We start from the raw sequence: 23,454 nt of genomic DNA on the forward strand, positions 1-23,454 counted from the left end.
ATGTTGTGTCTCTTTATTGTTTTCACTTTGACAAACAATTGTCAAGAAAATGATCAATTGCTCATCAACGCTCATATTTCTAGTACTCCTCAATAATTCTTTTGTTCGAGTAACCAACTCAATCACCTAAAGCAATCGATGCCTATCCTAATCTTATTGTATATTACCATCTCGTGTCCATTTAACAAATCACTTAGACGCTGCGTACCTGTGTAGTGGCTATTATTCCTAGGAGTCGGAAGTGGATGTTCCAAGTACGCTGTATAGAATACCGCAGCAACGACTACTCCAAGAATGTAGTCATCATCAGAGTCATATTCGGGTAGACCATTGTTTCCCGCGTTTGATGGTCTGCCACTCCACATTCTGTCTGCCAATACAATTCACAAGATACAAAATAATATTTGAAATTATAAGAATGAACAATGTTATATTACATAATGGTACAGAACCAATAATGCATAACATAAAATCAACGTTTTAAATCAAAGTCTACAACGTTACATCAAACACATTCAGAAACTGAACACGCTATCTAAAGCCAGTGTCAAATTGAAATGAAAAATAATCGTTCCAGATAAGAAACAAAGACACTACATCATAATCAAATGGAAAAAGAAATCACGCTTGAAAAATGAACACTCAAGTTAAATCTCATCACTTCCGGTTCCTCTAAAGGGGCTGGGTGGGGGTGGGAATTGGGGGTTCACGAAGAATGGTGAGAAATTTTGGTAGTTAGGAAGGGGTTGTTGGCCAGTAGGAGTAGACTGTTGGAAAGAAGGTTGTGGTGGGTTAAGGTTAGAGGGTACTTGGGGAAAAAGGAGGCTGCTGTTGTGTGAAGTTTTGGACCGGTGGGCGAAAATGTACAGGTGAACCCATATATGGTGGAGCCTGGTTCATATAATATGGATATTATTACTGCACGTTGGGTCCTGGATTATTTGGTATGGTTTTCAATGTTATCAAAGCGTAAAACAGCCTTTGACTCTCATTCATGCCCAAGAACATATCTTGACAATTAGGGTTCTAATTTATATACTCCATGAACAACACGCTTTGTTCATTGTCTAATAACATCTCACTAATAACTGTCTGACACTTCTGGAAGGTTGATCGCTGGGATTCCACATGCTGAGAAGCACCTGAACTTGTACCTCGACTACTCTGTCGCTGATTCAACGTAGTTGCAATACTTTTTAAAATAAATTTTGCCTCGGGCTCCACTTCTGCTATTGCGCTTCGCTATATGTCGAGAGTTGATAAGTTTAAAGCCCCTCTCATTTTGTTGACAAATGCTTACTCACCTTCCAAATGTTGTGAATTGCCGCCATCAACATCATGCTCCCCTACTAGCGGCTCAGAAACGTCACCTTCCTCATCATTCTCTTCCAAACTCTCTTCAAATGCACCGTGGGCACGCCTACTAGCAAATGCTTTGTAGTAGAGCTCATAGTTCTTGAGGGGATCCTTACGTGCACGCTGCGCCCACTTGTGTGTCTGTTGAACACATAAACAAATAAAGCAATCTCTAGTGGCCATAAAAAAGTATAAAATGAAAAACACAAGATCCATAAGGCAAACTTATGCATTTCCTTGAAGTAGATTATGAAAGTCAAATCAGCATTATCAAGGACGCAGCCCCTAAGGCTCAAGCCCAGCCCCGCAACCCCTAAGGCCCCCGCAAGCCCTAATGCCTGAGCCCCCCATCGCCCCAGCCCCCCTAAGGCTCCGCAGCCCCTAACACCGAAGCCCCATGGCTCCCAGCCCCTAAGGCCCTCGCAAGCCTTAATGCCCGAGCCCCCCAGCCCCCCGCAACCTCTAATACCCCCTGCCCCTAAGGCCCCAGCTCCGCAGCCCCTAACACTGGAGTCCCCTGGCTCCCCAGCCCCTAAGGTCGCCGCATGCCCTAATGCTCAAGCGCCCCAGCCCATAATGCACCCGTAGGCCCTAATGACCGACCTCCTAGCCCCCTTAATGCCCCTTACCCCTAAGGCCTAAGCCCCAGCCCCTATGGCCCAAGCCTTCTGCCCCTGAGGCGTAAGCCCCCTGGCCCTGACCCTTATAATGCTTTCCCACTTTGGGAATTTGAATCATGTTAAATTTCATGAACAAAGAACAATATGACAAAGGAAATTAGGGAGTACATATGCCATATACTAACATCACAGAAATCATTCCAATACTCGTCAGTGCAAGTTGGGGTATTCTTGATTGGATCCCATCTTAGTCTGGTGTTTGTGCGGAGGGGGAGCTCCGTGTTGAATTTTTTCTTCAGCCATTCATTTGCCTCTTTAACGCGCCCTGGAGGAATAGGTGATGAAAACAGTGGGGATAAATCTTTCGCCCATTGTTCTCAATCCGCCGATTCAAGTTGACGACCCCTATTATTTTTATTGTAGTCTGCAAGTTGCTTCAAAAGCGTAACTTTTTGTTTCTCAGACCAATAGAAGGGCATGTCATCCTCACTCTATCGCGGCATCTAATACATACTGTAACGCCATCTAGAATTAAACATGTTTAATTATGCTAAAATGTGGATTATTAGTGTGCCTAATTTGATTTTCATAATTAATCAATGGACTTTAAGTTATTTTCAGTATTTATAATTTCACCCCAAAGATTTTTGGAAAACACACTTAAATTTAATACATTTTCCTTTTTTTTCCATTTTTCTTTTTCCTTTTCTTTTCTTTTTCTTTTTCTTTTTTTCTTTTCTTTTTTTCCTTTTCCCCATTTCCTTCCCGTGCGCCCAGCCCCCCATTCTCTTTGTTTTCTTTTTTTCTTTTTTTTCTTCTTCTTCCTTCCCTGGTTCTCCCACGCACAGCCATCTCTCTCTCTTTCTCCATTTTCTTCCACCGCCGGCCACCTCCTTCTTCGGGCTTCCTCCCGCCGGCGTCCTCTTTCTCTCCCTTGCTCTCTCTCTCCGGGTTTCTCTCTCCCTCTCTCTCTCTCGGTAGTTTGGCCGAGAATCACCAAAAAAAAAAAACAGAAAAATTGAGGGAGACAAAGCACAAGCAACTGATTTGAGGTAAAACCCTTTGAAACCCACTCTTTGATTCAAATTTTAAGCTTGAAAAAGTTTGATTTTGGTTAGATTTGAATAATTTTGTATGCCGGCATGCTGCCGAAATTTCTGTAGAAACTTGTTTTTAAACTGAAATTAAATAGGAAAACCAAACCTATGAGTTGGATTCTAATTTTTAAAAAGAACCCCCAAACTGAATTATAAAATCATTGTGAAAATTGGATTTGAGTCAAGGCACACTAATAGGAAACAATTAAACATAATTAATTCATTTTATGAATGAGACATACTTCCTAAGATATTACTTTTGTGATAAAGCTAGTGGAGAAGGTTAAGTATTAAGGCTTTAAGGAGAGCGGAGGCTAGGAGAACTGAAGGCTAGCCCAAGTTTGACATTCGAGAGGTAGGATATTCTTGTCCATATCCTTGTTAGCCTCATTTTAAATTATTTTGGCCAATGAAAATGTTTTAGAACAAAACATGATTAAAGAAAATGATTTTAAAGAAATAGCATGAGAATGCTATTAAGTTTTCTAATGATTTTGGAAATGAGATTTCAAAGCGTATCAATTCTTAAAATGAAATATTTTAAGGAATGATACAATGCATGGTGGCCTCAGAGATCGAGATGTGGGAATCGCATCATTGGGGGCAGGTCCCGAAACCCGTACGGATCCACTTCTTGTTTAGTGGAATTATGGCTCTGCACTTTTCATAAACAAACATTTTTACCGCTTCTTGTTTAGTGGTATGATGAGCTGCACACTTTCATTATACCAATATTTTCTACTGTGAGTATTTCCTTTTCTAAAAAGGGATGATCGGTCCCGAGTGTATATCTTCGGACCGTGAGTACCATTATTTGAAATGCTTTATAAAAATTATATCTTACTGGGCCTTTCGCTCACCTTTCTTGTTTTCATATGTATTAAACCCCTCAAGGCGACGCGGAGTAGTGCGGAGTAGGTAGCTACTACCGGTGACGTGGACTTGTTTCAGGAAAGCGAAGAGTTGTATTTCCTCTTATCTTTTATTTCAAGGCATGTATAAGAGATTATGGATTGTAAACTTAAAAATTACTAGATTGTGGTTGATGTCATATTTACTTTTGTTTATGTTCATGTATGCTAAACACCTGTGGAAATTCCTGACATGATACCAGAGACGTGATTTTAGACTGGTTTGATTGGAAATTCCACCACCGTTCTTGAAATTAAATTTCTCTTGAATGCAGGGGCTCGTTTGGAAATACCTGGATGTTTTGGATTTGAAAGAAATTAAATTATTTTGCTAATCACTCTCTCAAACAGGTTTAAGTTTCTAAACGAGCCTCCACGTTACTAACCCCGGTTTAGGGGCGTGACACATACAATCTAAGACCACCAACCATGAGAACAAAGAGACATATGCCACGGCAAAGAAGAATGGATGTTTAAAGCAAAACATGTCAACTCATTTGACAACAAAGGAGAAAGAGGATTAAAGTACATAATCATTTGATTGGCTCAAATTTGGTTATAACTGTATCATCACATAGTTTTGGAGCATTATCCTCCTGAGATGGCACTTATGCTACCAAACCACATAGTAATAGGCTAGGGATTTAAAAGCATAGGTCATAATGTAAAAATAAACGACAACATATGGCATTCAATCCAAACAAACCTCATTACATGCAGTAGCAACTGATAAATGCCATACACCAAGAGGATATCGCTACAACGAAACAGATATGCCAAAAAAATCATCACTGCCAAAGTACTAAATCCAATAAGAACAAAGAGTTTATCTGCACAACATATATGTACAAAGGGAGTAATATTAGCACCAGTGACATGGTATGAGCAGTATTGGGATATTCAGCAAGCTGTATATAATATTTGTAATAGATATGCATGTATATGTCCATAGTCGGTGAACTAAAGTATATCCACAATTGTACAACTGACAAAGAAATCCACCAAATTGTAAACTTGTGACATATGCCATAGAATAGTTCTTAGTTTTTAGTTTGTTTTTGCTTCTCTTTGTCGAAGAACATCACTTTTGGTTTAACATTGTTTTGTCATCTGCATTACATTTCAGTTTTTTCCTGAAAATATCCATAGTATGTGTATATATATAGGTAAAAATCTGAACCATGCAAATCAATGTTACAAAGAACATGGCTGGAAACCAACAACGAAAACAGCAACGAACATGGCTGGAAACTAATTCTTAAGGGATTAAGTCGATTAAGGTATTATGCAACTAAATGTCCATAGAATACTTTTTAGTTTTTAGTTTGTATTTTCTTCTCTTTGTCGAAGAACATCACTTTTAGTTTAACATTGTTTTGTCTTCTGCGTTACATTTCAGTTTTTTCCCGAAAATGTCCATAGTATGTGTATATAGATAGGTAAAAATCTGAACCATGCAAATCAATATTACAAAGAACATGGCTGGAAACCAACAACGAAAACAGCAATGAACATGGCTGGAAACCAATTCTTAAGGGATCTAGTCGATTAAGGTATTATGCAAGTAGATGATGCTCCTCTAGTCCTCAACGGAAGAATGGTGGATGAAAATGGAAAAACAAAGAGAAATGATATGCAAACTTACCGAGTTGGATCTGGTGGATGAATGTGGATGCTCCTCCAGCAAAAACCCAATTTAGATAATGGCGTACCAAAATTTCTCCGCCACCAACACCGACTGCGAAAAAAACTCAGCTGATTACGGTGGTGCAAGGGATTACGCCGCCAGTTGCAGGTACATCTACCCAAAAGAACGGCCAACGGCGGTCGTCGAGGATTGCGTTTCTGAGTAATTTTTGCCGTTTTGGGCTGAGGGAAGAAGCCAGAAAAAATTTTCAAAAATTTTCAAAACTTAGGGAATCTCTGTGAACGATGGGAGTCGAGAGAGGAGAGAGTAGTTTCTCAAAAGAGGAGAAAGAGAGCAACGGTCAGGAACGCAGGGGAATCTAGAGGAAAAAGTTGAGACCATCACATGGAGGGGAGCTGTAGAGACAGGTTTGAGTTATGAGAGTTTGAGGGGTAGTTGAATTCCATTCCAGAGGAGTAAATTCGAGATGTAACTCGAATTTGATTTCGAGTTGAGGCTGCTGAACGCCAACTTGGACCGAGCTCACGGTTTGAGTTGGGCTAATTTGAGCCCTATCCAGGAAACGAATAGCCCCTGAATGTTTACTAATAAGTTGATTTTTCATCAATTTATCCCCGTCATATATTATAGTTTCTGAGCAAATTTCAGTTAATTTGTCACTAGTTTTACGTTTTTGTTAATTTTGTAGGATTTACAAAATGGAGAAAATCGAGTGAAAAAGATAAAGAATTTCATGAAAATCACCATTTGTGTGGGTTGCAGCGCGCCAGCCAGCCAGCCAGAAAGGCTTACAATTAAAAGGCCCAAATCCAGCCCAAAAGCCCACACAAATTCTGCCCAAAAGCCCATATGAAATCAGCCCAGAAGCCCACAAACAGGGGACCCTAAATTAGCCTCCACAGATGGGTAAAAGCCTAGTAATCTGCCAGGTTTTAGCCCACAAGTAAAAGGCCCAATTCAGGCTAGGGAAGCCCAAAACTCACGGAGGAGAAATTGCTGAGCATACGACATTGTGTTTTGAGGGGGGCTGAGATTACACGGGGGGATTTAGGGCTTTGAAGAAAAGAAAAGAACGTAGAGAAGAGGAGGCACAAGAGAGGATAGACACGGGACTTTTAGAGAGGCGGCCGGAGAGAAAAAAAATGAGCGAGAAGGAGGAAGCTCTTAGAGGAGGAAGCTCTTGGGGATTGGAAGCTGCACTACACTGAGTTTTATTTTTCTTACTATTTCCTTCTCTTGTTCTTAAACCTAGTATTTTCTCTATTTTTGTGGATTCATCATGTACTTTCAGATTTGTTTAATTTTTAATAGGTTTGAGTTTACAAGATTTTTATGCTAGGGGACTTGATGTAACCTTGCTACGATTATGCTATGAATATTTGATGTTATTTGATGTTTTTCATGCCCAAACATTTGTGTTCTTCTATGCTTAATGCTTTAATCAATTGAAAGATTGATTAGAAGATTTAGATATGTGGATTTAGGCTTGAGAGAGTCACTTGCACATGTTGGGATTTGTTGAACACAGCCTAGTGAGTATTGGAATCGGGAGATGAATATGAGCTAGGTAATCACAAATGAATTAGAGCTTAATGAATGCACAATTAACTTAATTAATATGGATATTAATTATGTGATTTTGCATATATTTGACTCGGCACTCGAGAGAGGAAGTTGGATTATTTTAAGAAATTCATGATTAATGTTGGCTTGAGGGAAATCAATAGCATTAAAAAGGATTAGAATAACTAGGCAATGTGAAATCAAGAACCCTAGCTACCTTATCATTAGAGCCCCCTTCGATCCCAAAAATTTCTTCCATTGTTTAAATTGCTCATTTAAATTGAAAAAAAAAAAAAAAACCTTACAAAGGGAAAGGGGCGATTTAGGCAGTATTTGACATTGACTAAGCAAGGTTGATACAAAAAACAGAGGAATGCAATCTTTTTTTTTTTTTAATTTTTAGCTATTATTTTCATAACCAGAGCATTGTTCTTAAATTAATACCAACAGTGATTAAGGATTTCAATCCCCTTTGAAGTTCCCGATATCAATTTCTTCCTTCCTTCCTTTTTGCTGTAGTAGTATGCAGTGGGATTCTCGCTCTTTTTTTTGCTCTTGATTTCCTTCTTTAGTTATAAGGTTTTGATCGAATTGGGAAAAAATAAGGAATTAAAAACGTTATAAAAACCTCAATAACAAGTTTATTAATGTATTTATTAAATTACCCTTAAAATTGGCAGCGCCCGCATGTCAATTTCCGTCCATAACTTAACAAAAAGGAAAAATTTACAATATTTTTAAAATTCAAAGAGTGCAGACGTTATAAATTGAAATTCAAGTGACATTTTATTATACGAACTAAAATTCGAAAGGTAATTGTGTAAAAAATCCAAAAAAGTCTGATTAATATAATATTATTTAAACCATAAAATCATATTACAAACATATCATGGGTTGGCTGTTATTTTGGGAGATGAATTGAAAAATGAATACAACTTTCGTAGTGTAAACTTACTATTTTTTTACCTACTAAATAAAATAAACCAATAAATTTTATACAAATATAAATAGCTCGTAATTTTGATATTTATTAAGTAGAATCAATATTTATTGTTATTGATTTTCTGTGGATAAACCTCTGAGTAAATTAGTATAAGGCATTCTCTTCATGTAAATAAATGACAAGTCTATTCTCTTTCCGAATTGTCGGGCTAAGTGCAAGTATCATAACAGTATGAGAAATTTAGACATATAACCTATTTTATTAATTACTAAACATTTAAAATATTCTACAAATAACAGAAACTAAATTTATTATCATAATTATTTAGTATTTATTTAGTTAATTGATTTGATTTTTTAATTCAAATTGAGATATAATTTTATATGAAAATTTTTTACTGTAATAAAAAAATTAAATGTGACTATTTTTTAAAATTTTTTATTATAATAAAACTTAAATTATTAAAATATGTTGTGCTGAACGAATCATGACAGTGATATTCTTAGAGGACGTTTAGTTTATGTATTCAGAATTATAATTCAAAATTATTCTCATTTTATGTGTAAAAAATACTATAAAAAATCATAAATCATGATTCAAAATTAAAAACGAAGAGGACGTTTAGTTGGATGATTCAAATCATGTGATTCGAATCATTTTCGATTTACGTGAATTTTTTATGAGAAAAAATATTATAGCGAATTACGAATCATGATTCAAACCAGAAAACGAACCCCTCTACCAAACATTTTAAAATATAAAAAATAAACGTCCCCTTCAAAATTGTTACCAAGGGAGTTAATACAAAGCCCATAAAAGTGGATTCAGTATCGTGTTGGACACTGCAAAACGGGCATTCTTTTCAACTTTTGCCGCCAATTTCTTATTTATTTCTCTCTCCTCTTTCTCTCTCCGCTCTCTCTCTCTCTCTCTCTCTCTACCGCTCTTGGCCAAGGGTTTTGCCGTCACGAATTCCAGAAACCCAATTCCCTTAATCCAATGAACTCAACTGTTAACCTCATCGACGACGACGACGATGTAAGTTCATTTCTTCACTTTCATCTCTCTCTCTCTCGCTCTCTCTCTCTGAAATGGCCGATTCATTTCTCTCTCCTTCCAGGGCATTGATTGGGTAGCAGCATGTGAAGAAATCGATGTCGTTTTCCAAAATCGCAATCTCCCTTCCACTTCTTCTTCTTCTTCTTCTTACGTGAAGCCTACGAGTTTCGTTCCTCGCGATGATAGTGTTGAGAACAAGAAGAGGAATGGGACGACCTCCAAGCAATCCACGCTCGACAAGTTCGTTTTCAAGGCTGTCCCGAGGCCTCCACCGCCGATTCCGGATGTTCCGAAACCGGTCGATGAAAAAGTGCCCCGCGTTGAGATTGATCCTGAAGCTGCCAAAACTTGGATATACCCAGGTTCAATTCACAATCTGTTGTGAAAGTTTTATTTTTTTAAATATCAAATTTTGGGTCGAAATTAAGGTGATCTAGGTTTTTTTTTTTTAAATCTTTAAATTTGTTGAACATAAAGACCTATCTTATTTTTTTTATTCTTTGTTCTATATTGCCACTAATTTTATCAGACTCTTGATCGATTGTAATTTCATGATTTTGCTCGCTGGTTGTGATTTTTTCGATTCTCTCTCTCTCTCTCTCTCTCTCTTTTTCTGCGTGACTATCAATTTGCTATTACGAAGACGGCTTTATTCTCAAACACATTGGTGGCACTGCCAACAGGACTTGGAAAAACTCTTATTGCTGCAGTTGTCATGTATAACTATTTCAGATGGTTCCCAGATGGTAATATTATTTTTTCATCATGCTTCTTAACCAGCAGCATATTTGATTTTTGTTTATCTGTCACAATGCTTTAGATATTACTAATTTATTAGTTGGGTATAGTGCTATAGGCTTTGTTGGCTGAGAATGAGGGCTTGAAACTTGTTAAACTCGGGCTCAAATTCAAAATATATATAAATACATATATGTTATAATTTGTTCTGATTTGTTAGTTTCTCTTATTTAATCTAGGCCGATCTGTGGAATTAAGGTCGTGTTGATCTTGTTTTTGATTACTTTGTGATGATGATTGTATAATTTTTTTATTTATACTTGATAATATGATTTGCAAGAGTACATTCACAGTTAGTTAGTTTAGTGACTCGCATGAGATTTTGTCTACTCCAGCCAGCCTTAAGGCTTTTTGAGTATATTCCTAAAGCTTTTGAAAATATTAACATTGGTCTTCCCACAACAGGAAAAATTGTTTTTGCTGCACCATCTCGACCGCTTGTCACTCAACAAATAGAAGCATGCCATAATATTGTGGGAATTCCACAAGTAAGACCATCTTTGGCTCATTAACAGAGTAATCTGTCCAAGTATGGTTTTTCCTTGCACAGTTCTTTTTCTAGGTCCATTTACATATTTCGACAAGATCCTAATTAAATGAATTGCAGGACTTGATAATTGATATGACTGGTCAAATAACTCCCTCAAAAAGAGCCAGCTTCTGGAAATCTAAAAGAGTATTTTTCGTTACTCCTCAAGTGCTGGAGAAAGATATTCAATATGGTGAATAAAGCCTGTAATTATAAAAGCTTTATCCCTGTTAGTGATGCATGTATCTTTATCCCTTTTATGCATGTATAACAAGGATAGCCATGTTACCCAATATTGCAACTTCAACCATTCACTAAATCTTCTGAACTTATGCTTACTCTTTGTCCAAAGATTTCTATCAACATATAATATCATATTTCCCTGCATATATGGGGCTTCTAGTACCCTTATATTTGGAAAATGGTCAATTGTCTTACAGTTACGTTATGCTGAATTTCTCTCACTTAAATTAAGAGATTCCAAGACATCATTGTCCTTTGCCAATATCCATGTTTGGCCTGAAGGATTTAACTTTAGCTTTTCTTCATTATTTTTCCATTTAAAATTGCACTTTCTATGCTCAGTAATTTTACCTGATAATTCTTTTTTAAGTTGCATTATGGTGTTAGATTGGTTTAATGAAGTAAATTGTGCAGGCAGATGTTTGGCCAAGCACTTGGTATGCTTGGTGATTGATGAAGCTCACCGAGCTCTGGGAAACTATGCTTCTTCTGGTGCCGTTCGTGAGGTATGTTGTTCCATTTATTTCCGATCTGTCTTAATTATTGTTTATAATTGTTATTTGTCTTCTGTGCATTATTTGTGGATAAAGCAACTCGACTGATAAAAGATAACTCTAAATTTGTAGTTAATGGCTGTACCGGTGGAACTGAGAATATTAGCTTTGACAGCAACACCGGGATGTAAGTTACTGATATATACTTGGTTTATATAAAGTTGTATTTATATCTTACATTGTGAAGTTAAATGCACATTTCAGCAAAGCAGCAAACCATCCAGCAAATTTTTGATAACTTGCGAATATCAACACTTGAATATCGTAATGAAAGTGATGAAGATGTCAGAAAATATGTTCACAACAGGAAGATAGAGTTGATTCAAGTACGCGTATAGTTCATACATCTCTTTGAAGTCTGTTGTTTAGGAAAATGATTCCTTTGACTTACTCAGAATTTTACTAGGTTCCTATGGGACAAGATGCCGTTGAGATAAATGATAAACTTTTGGAAGTAATACGCCCACATTTTCTGAGGCTTCGTGGAATGCAAGTTCTCCATGATAGAGACTATAAGACTGTATGGTTCTTCTATTTCATATTCCCGCATTACCTGCTCAACTCTACTGCCATTGGTAGAATTGTTTTCATTGAACTCCACTCCATTGGATAGAATTAATTCTTTCACTTTTCCTGTTACAATATCGGTTGCTGATGAATATATGCCTCTTGTGAGTTCTCACGAATTCATCTGGTTTTATATGGTTTCAGACATGGTATTATTATTTTGTGTTTGTACATATATTTTTCAACGCACATCTTGATCAAGTTGCTGAGCCGACAGCTTTATCAAGGGTCGTCATGTTTTGATGGGTGTAGTGAAGAACTTCAACAGTACTCTGTTTGCCTAACCCTGAGAAATTTTTTAATTTCTTTTGCTCTCGTGATCCTTTTGGTTCTTTGACAGCTGAGCCCATGTGAATTATTAAATTCAAGGGAGAAATTTCGTCAAGCACCTCCTCAACACATTTCTGATATCGATTGCGGAGTGGCAGAAGGTTTATTTGGAATACTTCTCACCCTTTACCACATACGCAAGTTACTTTCAAGCCATGGAATAAGGCCAGCACATGAGATGCTTGAAGATAAATTAAAACAAGGGTTTGTTCTATTGTGACTTTTTAATATTTCCGAAGATGGTCTGGTTATGACTTCTTAAAGTAGAAATTTTCCAATTGATGTTTATACTGAATGAATAAATTTCCATGGAATTTAACAATTTTTGTTTTAAAGCTGATATGGCTGCTGACTCTGCCATACACATAACAAAACCCCAAATTGGTATATGTGGGCAGGTAGTATGCTCCTGGTTATTAGCCTTGACATATTAGAATGGCCGTGTAGGCTGCTGCATTAGTTTGTAAACCAAATTCTACAAAACCCCTGTGTCTAGTTGTCTTCACTTACTAATATTCAGAAGTTTTGAAAGACTGCCTTTTATATTGTTCACGTTTAACCATTTCAGGTATTTTGCAAGATATTTGAGTAAAAATCAAGACCTATTCAAAGCAAAGCTCATAATGGAGCAAAGCTTAAACCGCAAGGCTCTGAGTCCCAAATTATCCAAAATGTTAGAAGTACTGCTTGATCATTTCAGTATGTAGCATAATATCCATACTATTGATTTATGGCATACCATTCCAGTTACTATTTTGCGAGCTTGGTTAAGATGATTTCTTTTAGATATACTATTACTGTTCAGGCAGTGGTGCATAATTTATGTTTGTATCTAATCTTTAACGTAAAATCTTAAATGCGATTTATAATTTTGTCTTTGTCTGAAAATATAGTCATTTTATGTGGTGGCTGCAGAAAAAAATGATCCAGAAAATTCAAGGGTCATTATTTTCTCAAATTTTAGGGGAAGTGTCAGGTAAAATACTGTCTTCATGTTTCGTTATAAAATTATTCCTTTTCAGGGTATAAGAATTTTTCTTTTACATTTTGCATTGAATTTATTTCCTCAAATTTTTAAAGCTTTTGTCCAATGAAACAAATGTACAGGGACATAATGAACTCATTGGTCACTATTGGGAATTTTGTTCGAGCTACTGAATTTATTGGGCAAAGTTCAGGTCAGATGTCATGTTAATATTCAGTATGCTTTGAGATAAAAAAGATATTATTCATTCTGCGTCTGGCAGAGGGCCAAGCCAGCCACCGCTTTTGGGGGTGGAGGTTCAGAAATTACAGTTAATGTTTACTTTTTATTTTTTTGATAAGCAGTTAAACAAAAAGAAACAAGTAAAGTTGAAGTTTATGTTTAATTTTGCTTGTTTCTTTTTGGCTATCACTTGGAACTCCAATAGTCATCACAAAACAAGTTTGAGACCTATTTAGAACCGCCAAGGAGCCCTCTCTTTGCTATGTGAATTAGCTATGCATTTATTTTAAGAAGTCAGCAAACAGAGAGTAAATTTCATACCAAGACATTTTTCACTGTTAATATTCCTGTGTCTATATTTACAACGGAAATACCGCGACCATTTCGTCCCATATCACTTTTTAAAAGAAAAGGAAAACAATAAATAATTCCTTTGTCATGGCTTCTCTTTTCCTATATGACTAAAACAAGCCTTTCGGCACTAATGAAAAGAACAGTGAAAATGTTTTAATACACTTTCATTTTCACACTACTTATCATCCGCTCTAGCAGTAAAATAGCCAGGAATTCAACCATGTATGGTTCATAGCAGCGAAAGAAATGCTGATCCAAGTTTCTGACAGGAAAAACATCGAAGGGCCAGTCACAAAAAGTACAACAGGCTGTTTTGGAGGTAACTACATCACTCTCACTTATTTTCCCACCACCTTGCATCTGCTTACTTTAGTTGCTTTACAGAAATTTCGGGCAGGTGGATTCAATGTCATTGTTGCCACATCAATTGGTGAAGAAGGCTTGGATATAATGGAAGTTGATCTTGTTATATGCTTTGATGCTAATATTTCCCCATTGAGAATGATTCAACGAATGGGGAGAACTGGACGGAAGCATGATGGTCGAGTTGATATCCTTTTTTTATATGAGCATGTAGTTACAAGGTGGAATATAGGTTAGATGAGTATGAACATGCAATGAATATCGAGACCTTGAGTTTGCCCTCCTTATGCGATCAAATTTTTGTTTTCCTTTACAAGATTTACTAGTTCTGACATGTGAAGGGCCAGAGTTGAAAGGTTACATGCGAAAACAAGCAAATAGCAAGACTGTGGGGAAACATATGCGAAATGGGGGGAGAACTAGCTTCCATTTCCATCCTAGTCCAAGAATGGTAAGGTCTTCTAGGACAAGTTGCCTTATTATTTCTTTTGTTGTTATAACTTTGCTGTGTACGTATTAATCATGTCACATAATATTGTAGGTTCCCCATATATACAAACCTGAAGTCCAATATGTTGAGCTTTCAATTGAACATTTTATCCGCAGTGGAAAGAAAGTGAAGGATGATGACCAAAGAATCACACCAGTGCTTAGAGAGAAACTAACTGAAGCTGAGAGTAATTTAATTGCCAAGTATTTCTACCCATCCGGCGGTATCAAATGGAAACCGTCTCTTATTGCCTTTCCCTACTTCCAGACATTTCCCTCAAGAGTTCATAATGTAAGGCATTCATATAAAACGGGACTACTGATTGATGTAATGCAAAGATTGGAAGGACGGTCCTTTGGCGGTGATAGCAAAATTTCCCCGATTAAGGTTAAATTTTCAGTTGATATGCTTGATGTTCTCATATTTTACCCTGGTGCGTTTACTTATTTGATTTATCTAATGGATTCAGGATGAAGTCAGCTTAGAGAAGGATCCGGGAGTGGGCAATGTTGAAAAACGTGAGATCGGAGAAGGTATTATCGTTTTAAAAAGTCTTCTTCTCTTTGGAATAAATGCATGGAAGGGCTGAAATGATCTAGATTCATTTAATTCTTCTAAATTGTGTTGCAGATTTGCTATTTGTTGATAAGTTTTCAAACCAAAATCTGGAAGGCAAATTATTGGATTCTGCAGCATCACCTCGTACTGAGACCTCAGAAACCAAGGAGAAGCCTAGTGTGTGTGCTTTCCCTCAACAAAGTCCTGATGGGCATTCATATTACTTTGGTCCAGATTATATTTCTGTTGATGCTTTTGGAAATGTTTTAATTCTATCTGTCCCTTTACTGACTTTCAAAGAAGTATCACATCCTAAGCATACAAGTGAAAGAAATTGCTTAAAACAAGTTTCTTGGCATTTAAATAATGTTGAAGTTGACAAGGATTTACCTGTCCAAGCTGGAGCTCTAGAGGATCTAATTACCTCTCAAACAAGATGCCCAAAGGATGGAAGTCCTAGGTCTATTTGTGATTCTGATGCCTTGCAAGAGAAGGGAATCCATGGAATTGAAAGAGTTCCTCAAACTCCTATTAAGAAGGGAAATTTGGAGGATGAAGATAGTATCACTGAGACACCTGATTCTAAAATTAAGGCATTGAGATTTTTGCCTGATGAGTACTGTAATGAGTCCAGAGATATTGAGCTTAGCCCTCGTCTAACTAATATGATCATAAGTGGTGTTGTTCCAGAGTCTCCTGTCAATATCAAAGGTTGGTATTCTTTTTTATATCCATAAGGTTATATATTGATTCGTTTCTCCGGTGTAGTTATCTAATTACAGAGTTTTCATTTGTTTTTTTATATTTCAATTTTGTAGGATTGTCACCTGGTAAAGAGAGAGAGTATATTGTTGCTGACCCTGTCTCGCCAGTCCAATTTTATAATGAGCTGCCACTGAAGTCTTCAACTCCGGAGAAAAATGATATAGTCAACATAGAAAGCAACGCCTGTGGAAGAAATGCCTCTGCTTCTCCTATTAATGGTGCAGTTCAAACTCCTCTTCTTTGTAAGGACAACAGTGCCAGTGTAAGAGGGTGTACTTCCACATCCCCTATTCTAGGAAAATCTGAGAGTCCCTTCACAGACCTCACAAATGAAAGCTGCAGCAGAAATTGGTGTTTGAGTATGGGAGACCAGTCAGAAAGTGTAAAACGGACACGGAAGTTTAAAAGGTTGCGCAAGGTTGGTGATGATGGAAAGAATGAGAATCTGCAGAGAGAGAAAGATAGTTCCCTAAAGCCAAGAGCAAGTGGAAGAGGTATATTGTGAGCTATATTTCATGCATCTATACGTGTTCCTTTTGAATTTTCATTTCTGTTTCGTTTTCTAGTTGTTTACTACTACTAAAATCTGAGGTCCAATGCTATTAGTCTTCTTGATCATTCCTTGGTGGGAATCCTAGATCACGTATCCAACCACCAACTTGTATGAGCTATTAACCCCTTACATGGATACTTTCAGGTAGGAAGAAGCCTAATAATGACATGGTTCGAGCTTTCATTGATGAGGAAGCTGAGTAAGCCACTTCCACTTATCTTCACTTTTTTGGACAATCTTATGAAGAATGTGGCGGCTAATTTTACTATGGTGGTTATTTGTATAGGGCATCCACAGATTGTGATACGTCTGAGGATGAGGAAGATGACCAAAATAACAATTCACATGATAGTTTCATAGATGACAGGACATGTCCTACAATTGCAGCTACTCAGTCAGCAACTAGTGGGACTGATATGATGGCGATTTACAGGTCTTTAGCTTCTCTCTCTGGTGCTGGCTGTCATGACAAAGTCCAACCAACATCTTCTCATCAACAATACTGCTTATTGTTTTTGGTGGGCTTTTGAAACTCTTCAACATATTTAGATTTCTAACCATTCACTTCCAACAGGCGTTCGTTGCTCAGCCAATCACCAATGCCTAGATTACCAAGCGGCTCTGACACTTTAACAACTCCTAATTCTATGGCCCCCACTCCCAGAACAAGCGAAAGGGGAAGTGGTTCTGGCAAGGCATCTTTCTGTTTACAGACGCCTCTAACGGATTCAACAAATCAGTCAAAGAACAGCAGGGATTCCAAGCCCTCCTTTCGAATTAATCACAAAACAGAAGCCGTGCCTTGTTCAGCTACTAGTGTTTCCTCAAAATGTGAAGGAGATAACGTCAGTAAAAAGAGAAAATTAAGCTTTTGTACCTCAAGTTCTGTGCCCACTATCAATTTGGAGCAAGAGTTTCAGCGCGAGTGCGAAATGGTTTGTGATAATGATGATGATGACAACTTTTTTGATAGTATTGACTTGGATGCCTTCGAGGCACAGGCTACTTTGCTTCTCAAGCAAAAATCAGAGTTGTTGACGACGCAGAAACAGGAGGTAATTATGCCAGCAAAACCAGAGAGTCCTGGTTTTGATTTCCCGTCATTTGATCTTGGGATATGATAATGATTCTGAAGGGAAATGCACATCGCTTCTAAGCAGTGTCCTGCGGAAGTTTTAAGGAGAGAATTATAGAGCAACTTAATATAGGCAATAATGATAACAATGGTTTGGCAAGTATTGTTTATCATTTCTTTTTTTTCCTGTGAAGATCCATTTTCAAGATTGTTGTGAGCTTGGGGAAGGGCATCTTTGTTCACCAAAGTAAATAGTTGTAATTTATGTAGTGGTGAATCGTCTTTTAATAAGAATCTTGAAAATTACCTTTAAAACGGGAAAAGAAAGCAAAAATGGCATCCTCTTTTCTTGATAGATTCTACGTTGATGTGGTGAATGTGCTGAATTACGCTCCATTGTTTTTTCACATCAACTATACATGAAAGTGGCTCTTCATGTGAGCTAAAGTCTCAATTTCTGCTCGCCGGCAATCTCTCATGTAATATGAGTTCTGTTCCATTGCCCATATACACAAAATGTCTTTTCCTCTTTTACTTTTTGGCAGTCCAGTTTACTATTGAGTTTCAATTTAATTCGAATCGTATACTAGACCGGAAGAGATTCTACTTAATTTGAGTTTATTTGCTTCTACAGTCATTATAAGGTCAGAAAGAAACCATCTTTCGTTAAAGCATCCACTTTTTCCATTCTTTTCCCTCCACTCCAGTCTGGTCCTTTGTTCTATTCTATTTTCGGGGGTCCTTCCACTGTATTTTCCTTCAAATCTGCAACGTACCATTGTATAGAATGACCTTTCGTTTTTGTTTATTTTTCTAATGCCGAGTGGTTAAAACTCGGCTCAGCAAAAATTGAAAAATTGGCCAACAACGCTGGTGGGCAAGCAATGGAAGGAAAAATATTTAAGACATCACACACTACAACTAAAAGAAGTACGTACTATACACGTAAGCCCCTTATTATTAGAGTTGTCAAATGGGCCGGCCCAGCCCATAACAGTGACGGATTCGGCACGGCCCGGTATAGTACTGTTACGGGCCGTGCTGGCCCGGCACGTTTAATGGGCTAGGGCTGAACTGCAGCTTCTCAGCCCGCAGACCAAGCCTTCCAGCCCATAACAGTGACGGATTCGGCACGGCCCGGTATAGTACTGTTACGGGCCGTGCTAGCCCGGCACATTTAATGGGCTAGGGCTGAACTGCAGCTTCTCAGCCCGCAGACCAAGCCTGACCCTAGCCCGTGAAGGCCCAACAACTTATTATGTGATCCATCTTCTATTAGCGTGTCCTTTGGCATCATTCGAAACAAGACCCAACAACTTCTGTTAATAGACAGCTGTCGGATAAAAGTGATCCCATTAAGAGCATAAAACTTGAACAGCAAAAGACAGAAGCATTTCAAAACCGCACTAGTATTCTCTACATCTCTTGGGGTTAAGGTGTTAACTTAAGACACTTTTGTACACGCACAAGAAATCTTCAATAAATACATCCTCACCCAGCCACAAACCCCACGAAACAAACCCTCTGAGATGAATCCTAATCCTATGAATTCCATACCATAATATATGCCCGAGGAAAAACTGCCTAGCCAGACATGAAGGACATCGCTCGCCTGAAATCCAGAGATTTAAGGGCCGACTCTGGAAAATGCTTGTTAGGAACCCACAATTCTCCTTCACGCGGCAAGAGTATTTGCGGTTGTCTAGTCTTCTCAACCTCACCAGCTTTTGTAGGTTCAACTTCTTTCTTTTCCTTAACAAATTCAAAGAACTTTGCAACTTGGCGAGCATACCTTCATCCAAAGCGAAGTTGGAAAACATCAGCAAGTACACAAATGCCAACAATAAAGTATAATACGCTACATTGAGACAGGAACTGATTTAAGCAAAGAAAGAAAATATAGAATTCAACAAAGATGAAGGAACCGTTAACTTACTGCCTCTTTGCATCAATATCTTTACTGAAATCAATATTGGGCTCACAGTCAAGAACCAAAGCAGGTACCTGGTCATAATAACAGAACAAAATAAGCCAAAATCTTCTACATATTCGTTAGCTAAGTTTGAAAAAGACAGACGGAGATATACCTTTTGAATACTTGAATGCATATGGTCACCCTCTAAAAAGAATACACGGCCCCTAATTTCGGGGTGCAAAGAGCTGTCTGTATGTAAAGGTAGCTTATTGACAGATAAGACCCCGTGATTGCCACTTTCGAAAGGGAAAAGCCAGCTCTCATGCTTTTCATGCAAGTCGCGGAGATAGTCCAGTGACACACCACCTTCTTCAGTTCTCTTCCGCAGCTTCATTCTTTTCATGCAAGTATCGGGGCTTGCTCTAAGGTAGATGAAACCATCAGGGATAAGCCCAGGCAAGCATGAGACCACTGGATCGAACCAGGAGTCATAGATGCTTATCTCCATCTCATTCATCCAATTGGCTTCGTGAACAGCTCGCACAAAGACCTTTGTATTAAGTAACAATGAGATAAAAATGAATCAGCCCCAAAATCCTTTTAAATCTGGTTTTACTTCTGGCGGAAACCAACCATGAAAATGAAAGAACTGCAATCGGTTTAATTCCATCAGCTTCGAATCCCTGTTGGACTTGGACACTTATGAGAAAATACCAAACAGACAATATAACAAAGATTAAAATCCTTACCATTCTATCACTGAAGACGCTCCTTTCCATCAACCTGAGAGGCTTGATACCACCAGATGACTCTCTCTCCTGCATTACCCTTGTAACAAACACATAATTCTGGAAGGTATAGGCATACCTCTGGGGCTCAGCATAGAAAGCATCTAATATGTTAAAGTGATCGGGTCCAACATCCTGCCACTTGTTGATAGGTTCGGGAACCACCTCCACAAGATCTTGTAGCTCGAGTGTTTCATTAGCTATTCTCTGAAGGAAAGTTGTCTTTCCAACACTGATATTCCCCTCCACACAGAAAGTAAGCCGCTTCTTCTGGGCTCGCATCAAATCAGAGTTTGAACCATCCTCCTTCAAATCTTCATCAACACTCTCTTTGATGTAAGTGGTTATACTCTCGGCATGGTTTCGGTGGATGATTCCTACAGAACTCTGCAAAAACTCAACCATCTTCTGGCTAGATTTCCCGAAAAACTGCAACCGCCATCACCAAAATTCCTCATCAACTTGAATTTTCTCCGAAAGCATACACCGGTTATATAATGACATTACTTACTATTTACTAAACACAAACAAGGAGCAAAAAACAGATACAAGTCAAAAGTACGTAACTGGTTTTGGGGACACCTCTGCCACTGATTTAATGTACAAAAACTCCAGGCAAACTAAAGCCATAAGTAAATTATAAAGTTCATCTGAGTAAGATCTAGTTTAAAACAATGCAGACATAAAAAAAAATGTTATTTGACCCTAGAGAAAAGTGCAGCACTTCTCTAAATAAATAAATAAATAAAAGCACACACACACACACAATGTTCAAACCCGAGAAATAATACAGACCTTCAGCACAAACTGAAGGGCATAAAAGTTGAGTAAAAAATACCTTATCTTTATACAATTGCTTGAGCTCAGCAACCCCAGAAATACCATTCTCCACGAGCTTCCTCAGATTCCTGGGGCCCACACCGGGAATCGTCAACAAGTCCGGGTTTCCAGCCAAGGAACCGCCATCTGAAGAACCTCCTCTCTGCCTTCTATTAAGCCTCACCGTCGGCTTCTCCTCCTCCGAACCCCTTTCACCGTCTCCGCCATCACCGTAAAATTCCAAACCCTTCTCCGGCATATTCGAACTGCCGTCCACGCCGGCGGAGGCAGAGAACGGCACGTCGGACGAGGCCCGCAGCCACGCGACCCTAGGCCCGGCCCAGGCACGGGCCGGAGAGGCCCATTGGGCCTCGATTGAGCAGAGGCAAATGCGGCAGTGTCTGGAAGGCAAGGACAAAGCGGCGCCGCGCGTCCTGGGTACCACGCCGGCGGCGGCGGCTGAGGAGGAGAAAGTAGCGGCGGCTGGCATTGTCTGCAGGGCGGAAGAGGAAGGAGAGAGAAAGAGGGGGTTTTGGGGGGTTAGAGAGAGAAAGGTTTTGGAGAGAGAAGAAGGGGTTTTACCCAGAGTGCAGATAATGGGGCCTGAGGAAGAAGGGCTTATGCGCAACAGCTTCTGCATCACTTCCGAGCATTTCAAAGAAGCTCTCTGTCCACCGTCTTTGCTTTTTCTCAGACGCAGAAAAAAAAAAGTATAGAGAGAGAAAGTAGAGAGAGAGAGATAGAGAGGGCGGGAAGACGAAAGACAATAATCTGCTGTCGGAGAGAGAGAGAGAGGGTTTTGAAAATTGGGGATTGTGTTGATTTTGGTTACGGAGGAAATGAATAATTTAGGGTTTTTTTAGTCTTATTATTACTTGTATTGGTCGTATAATCGTATATTCCGATTTATAAGCCATTGATTACTATGGTCTTTCAGACTCTCACTGCTGAGAGACAGACAGAGAGAGAGGAGGCACCGATTTCGGAGACTAGGGTTTTAGCGGTGGCTTTTGGTCTTTTTGCTGTGTCAATTTGTACTAACTGGAGACAAAAGATTTTAAAAGCCCCAAAAACAATGGAGGGGTTTTTATTAATTGTTCATTTAAAAAAATTGAACCCTTCTATAGGCTAATGCTTTAAAAAATTAATAAATATTAATAGGCTAATATTTTAAAAAATTTAATAAATAGACCAATTTAATATAAATTTAGATTTATAACAATTGAAATTTTAAAAATATTCTCTTAGTACATCTTAAATTTATCATGTAAAATTTACTATTAAAATTTGTATGATTTTTAAAAAAGTGATGCTAATTTAATAAATTTAAGATTTATTAAGCATATCTAAAATTTATCTTTAGAATTTGTACCGTTGTTTTTTAAGTGATTCTAACTTAATAAATTTTAGATATACCTAAATTTACCAAAAAAAAGAGAAACATAGCAAGAAAATGGAAAAAAATAGGTAAAATTAGAAATTAAAAATTAAAATATGAAATGATCTATTAATTTTTATATATTGGTAATTTTATTATTTAATTCTATAAGTTTTAAATATAGGCATATTTCTTACCATTTTCATAAGTTTTAAATATATGCTACTTAAATATAAATATAAATATATATATATAAAGAAAAAGTAGGTGACGTAAAGTAAGTGGCGAGTTTTAAGGCCCGTTTAGTTCGCTAATTCGAGTTGAGATGTGACTTTATGTGAGAGCATTTTACTGTAGCAAAAAAGTTAGATGTGACTGTTTTTGAGAGCTTTTTACCGTAGCAAAACTCAAATTCTAAACTCAAATTGGTGAAGTGAACATGGCCTTAGTTTTTTATATTTTCATACTCCCTTTAATACTTTCAATATGTGAGTTACAAATTCCATATGTTACGCTTATTTTAATCTATTTTTAAGGATGTTAACAGGGTGGGGTGGGTCAGGGATAGGGAACGATTTCTCGACCCCATTCTTGCGCCCCAAAGCGATCTCTATCTTCATCCCCATATCTACTTAGAGGTGTCAATTGGGCTGGGCCGCCAGCCCGCTACAGTAGTAAATTCGGCACGGCCCGACCCTGTACTGTTATGGGCCGGGCCGGCACGGCACGCCAGAGGGGCTTGGGCTGGGCCTCATGTTTGAGGCCCGCAGCCCAGGCACGCCCAAGGCCCAGGCACGCCAAGGCCCAGGCACGCGAAGGGCTAGGCACGGCCCAGGCACGCGAAGGGCCAGGCCTGGGACATGAAATTTTAATGAGGTTTGAGGCATTTTAGGGCCAATTGGCCGACCTATGCCGTCTGGTCAACCAATCATTTTCTTATAATTATTCATATTAATTCAATAAAATCACAT

The 23,454-nt window shown here is 38.1% G+C and overlaps 2 protein-coding genes across 2 annotated transcripts; one reads left to right on the top strand and one right to left on the bottom strand.

Annotated features, from left to right (window-relative positions):
* Positions 1-9,137: 9,137 nt before the first annotated feature.
* LOC21386312 (DEAD-box ATP-dependent RNA helicase FANCM) lies at positions 9,138-17,808 on the top strand. Its single transcript, XM_024167700.1, has 23 exons — positions 9,138-9,176; positions 9,259-9,569; positions 9,810-9,943; positions 10,401-10,483; positions 10,603-10,717; positions 11,182-11,273; positions 11,394-11,448; positions 11,526-11,647; positions 11,728-11,841; positions 12,229-12,422; positions 12,787-12,917; positions 13,134-13,194; positions 13,326-13,396; positions 14,049-14,098; positions 14,164-14,324; positions 14,458-14,593; positions 14,684-15,019; positions 15,102-15,165; positions 15,263-15,901; positions 16,009-16,449; positions 16,653-16,707; positions 16,795-16,941; positions 17,083-17,808. The coding sequence occupies exons 1-23, from the start codon at positions 9,138-9,140 to the stop codon at positions 17,627-17,629; spliced, it is 4,098 nt and encodes a 1,365-aa protein (XP_024023468.1). The 3' UTR covers positions 17,630-17,808.
* Positions 17,809-18,953: 1,145 nt separating this feature from the next.
* LOC21386313 lies at positions 18,954-22,120 on the bottom strand. Its single transcript, XM_010088373.2, has 5 exons — positions 21,125-22,120; positions 20,248-20,715; positions 19,671-20,048; positions 19,520-19,587; positions 18,954-19,375 (listed from the first exon to the last, which is right to left on the bottom strand). Exons 1-5 carry the CDS (start codon positions 21,743-21,745, stop codon positions 19,168-19,170), a joined length of 1,743 nt encoding a protein of 580 aa, XP_010086675.2. The 5' UTR covers positions 21,746-22,120; the 3' UTR covers positions 18,954-19,167.
* Between the last annotated feature and the right edge of the window lie 1,334 nt (positions 22,121-23,454).

This window comes from Morus notabilis, unplaced genomic scaffold (genome assembly GCF_000414095.1).
Source record: "Morus notabilis unplaced genomic scaffold, ASM41409v2 Scaffold681, whole genome shotgun sequence".
In the NCBI taxonomy this organism is placed as follows: Eukaryota; Viridiplantae; Streptophyta; class Magnoliopsida; order Rosales; family Moraceae; genus Morus; species Morus notabilis.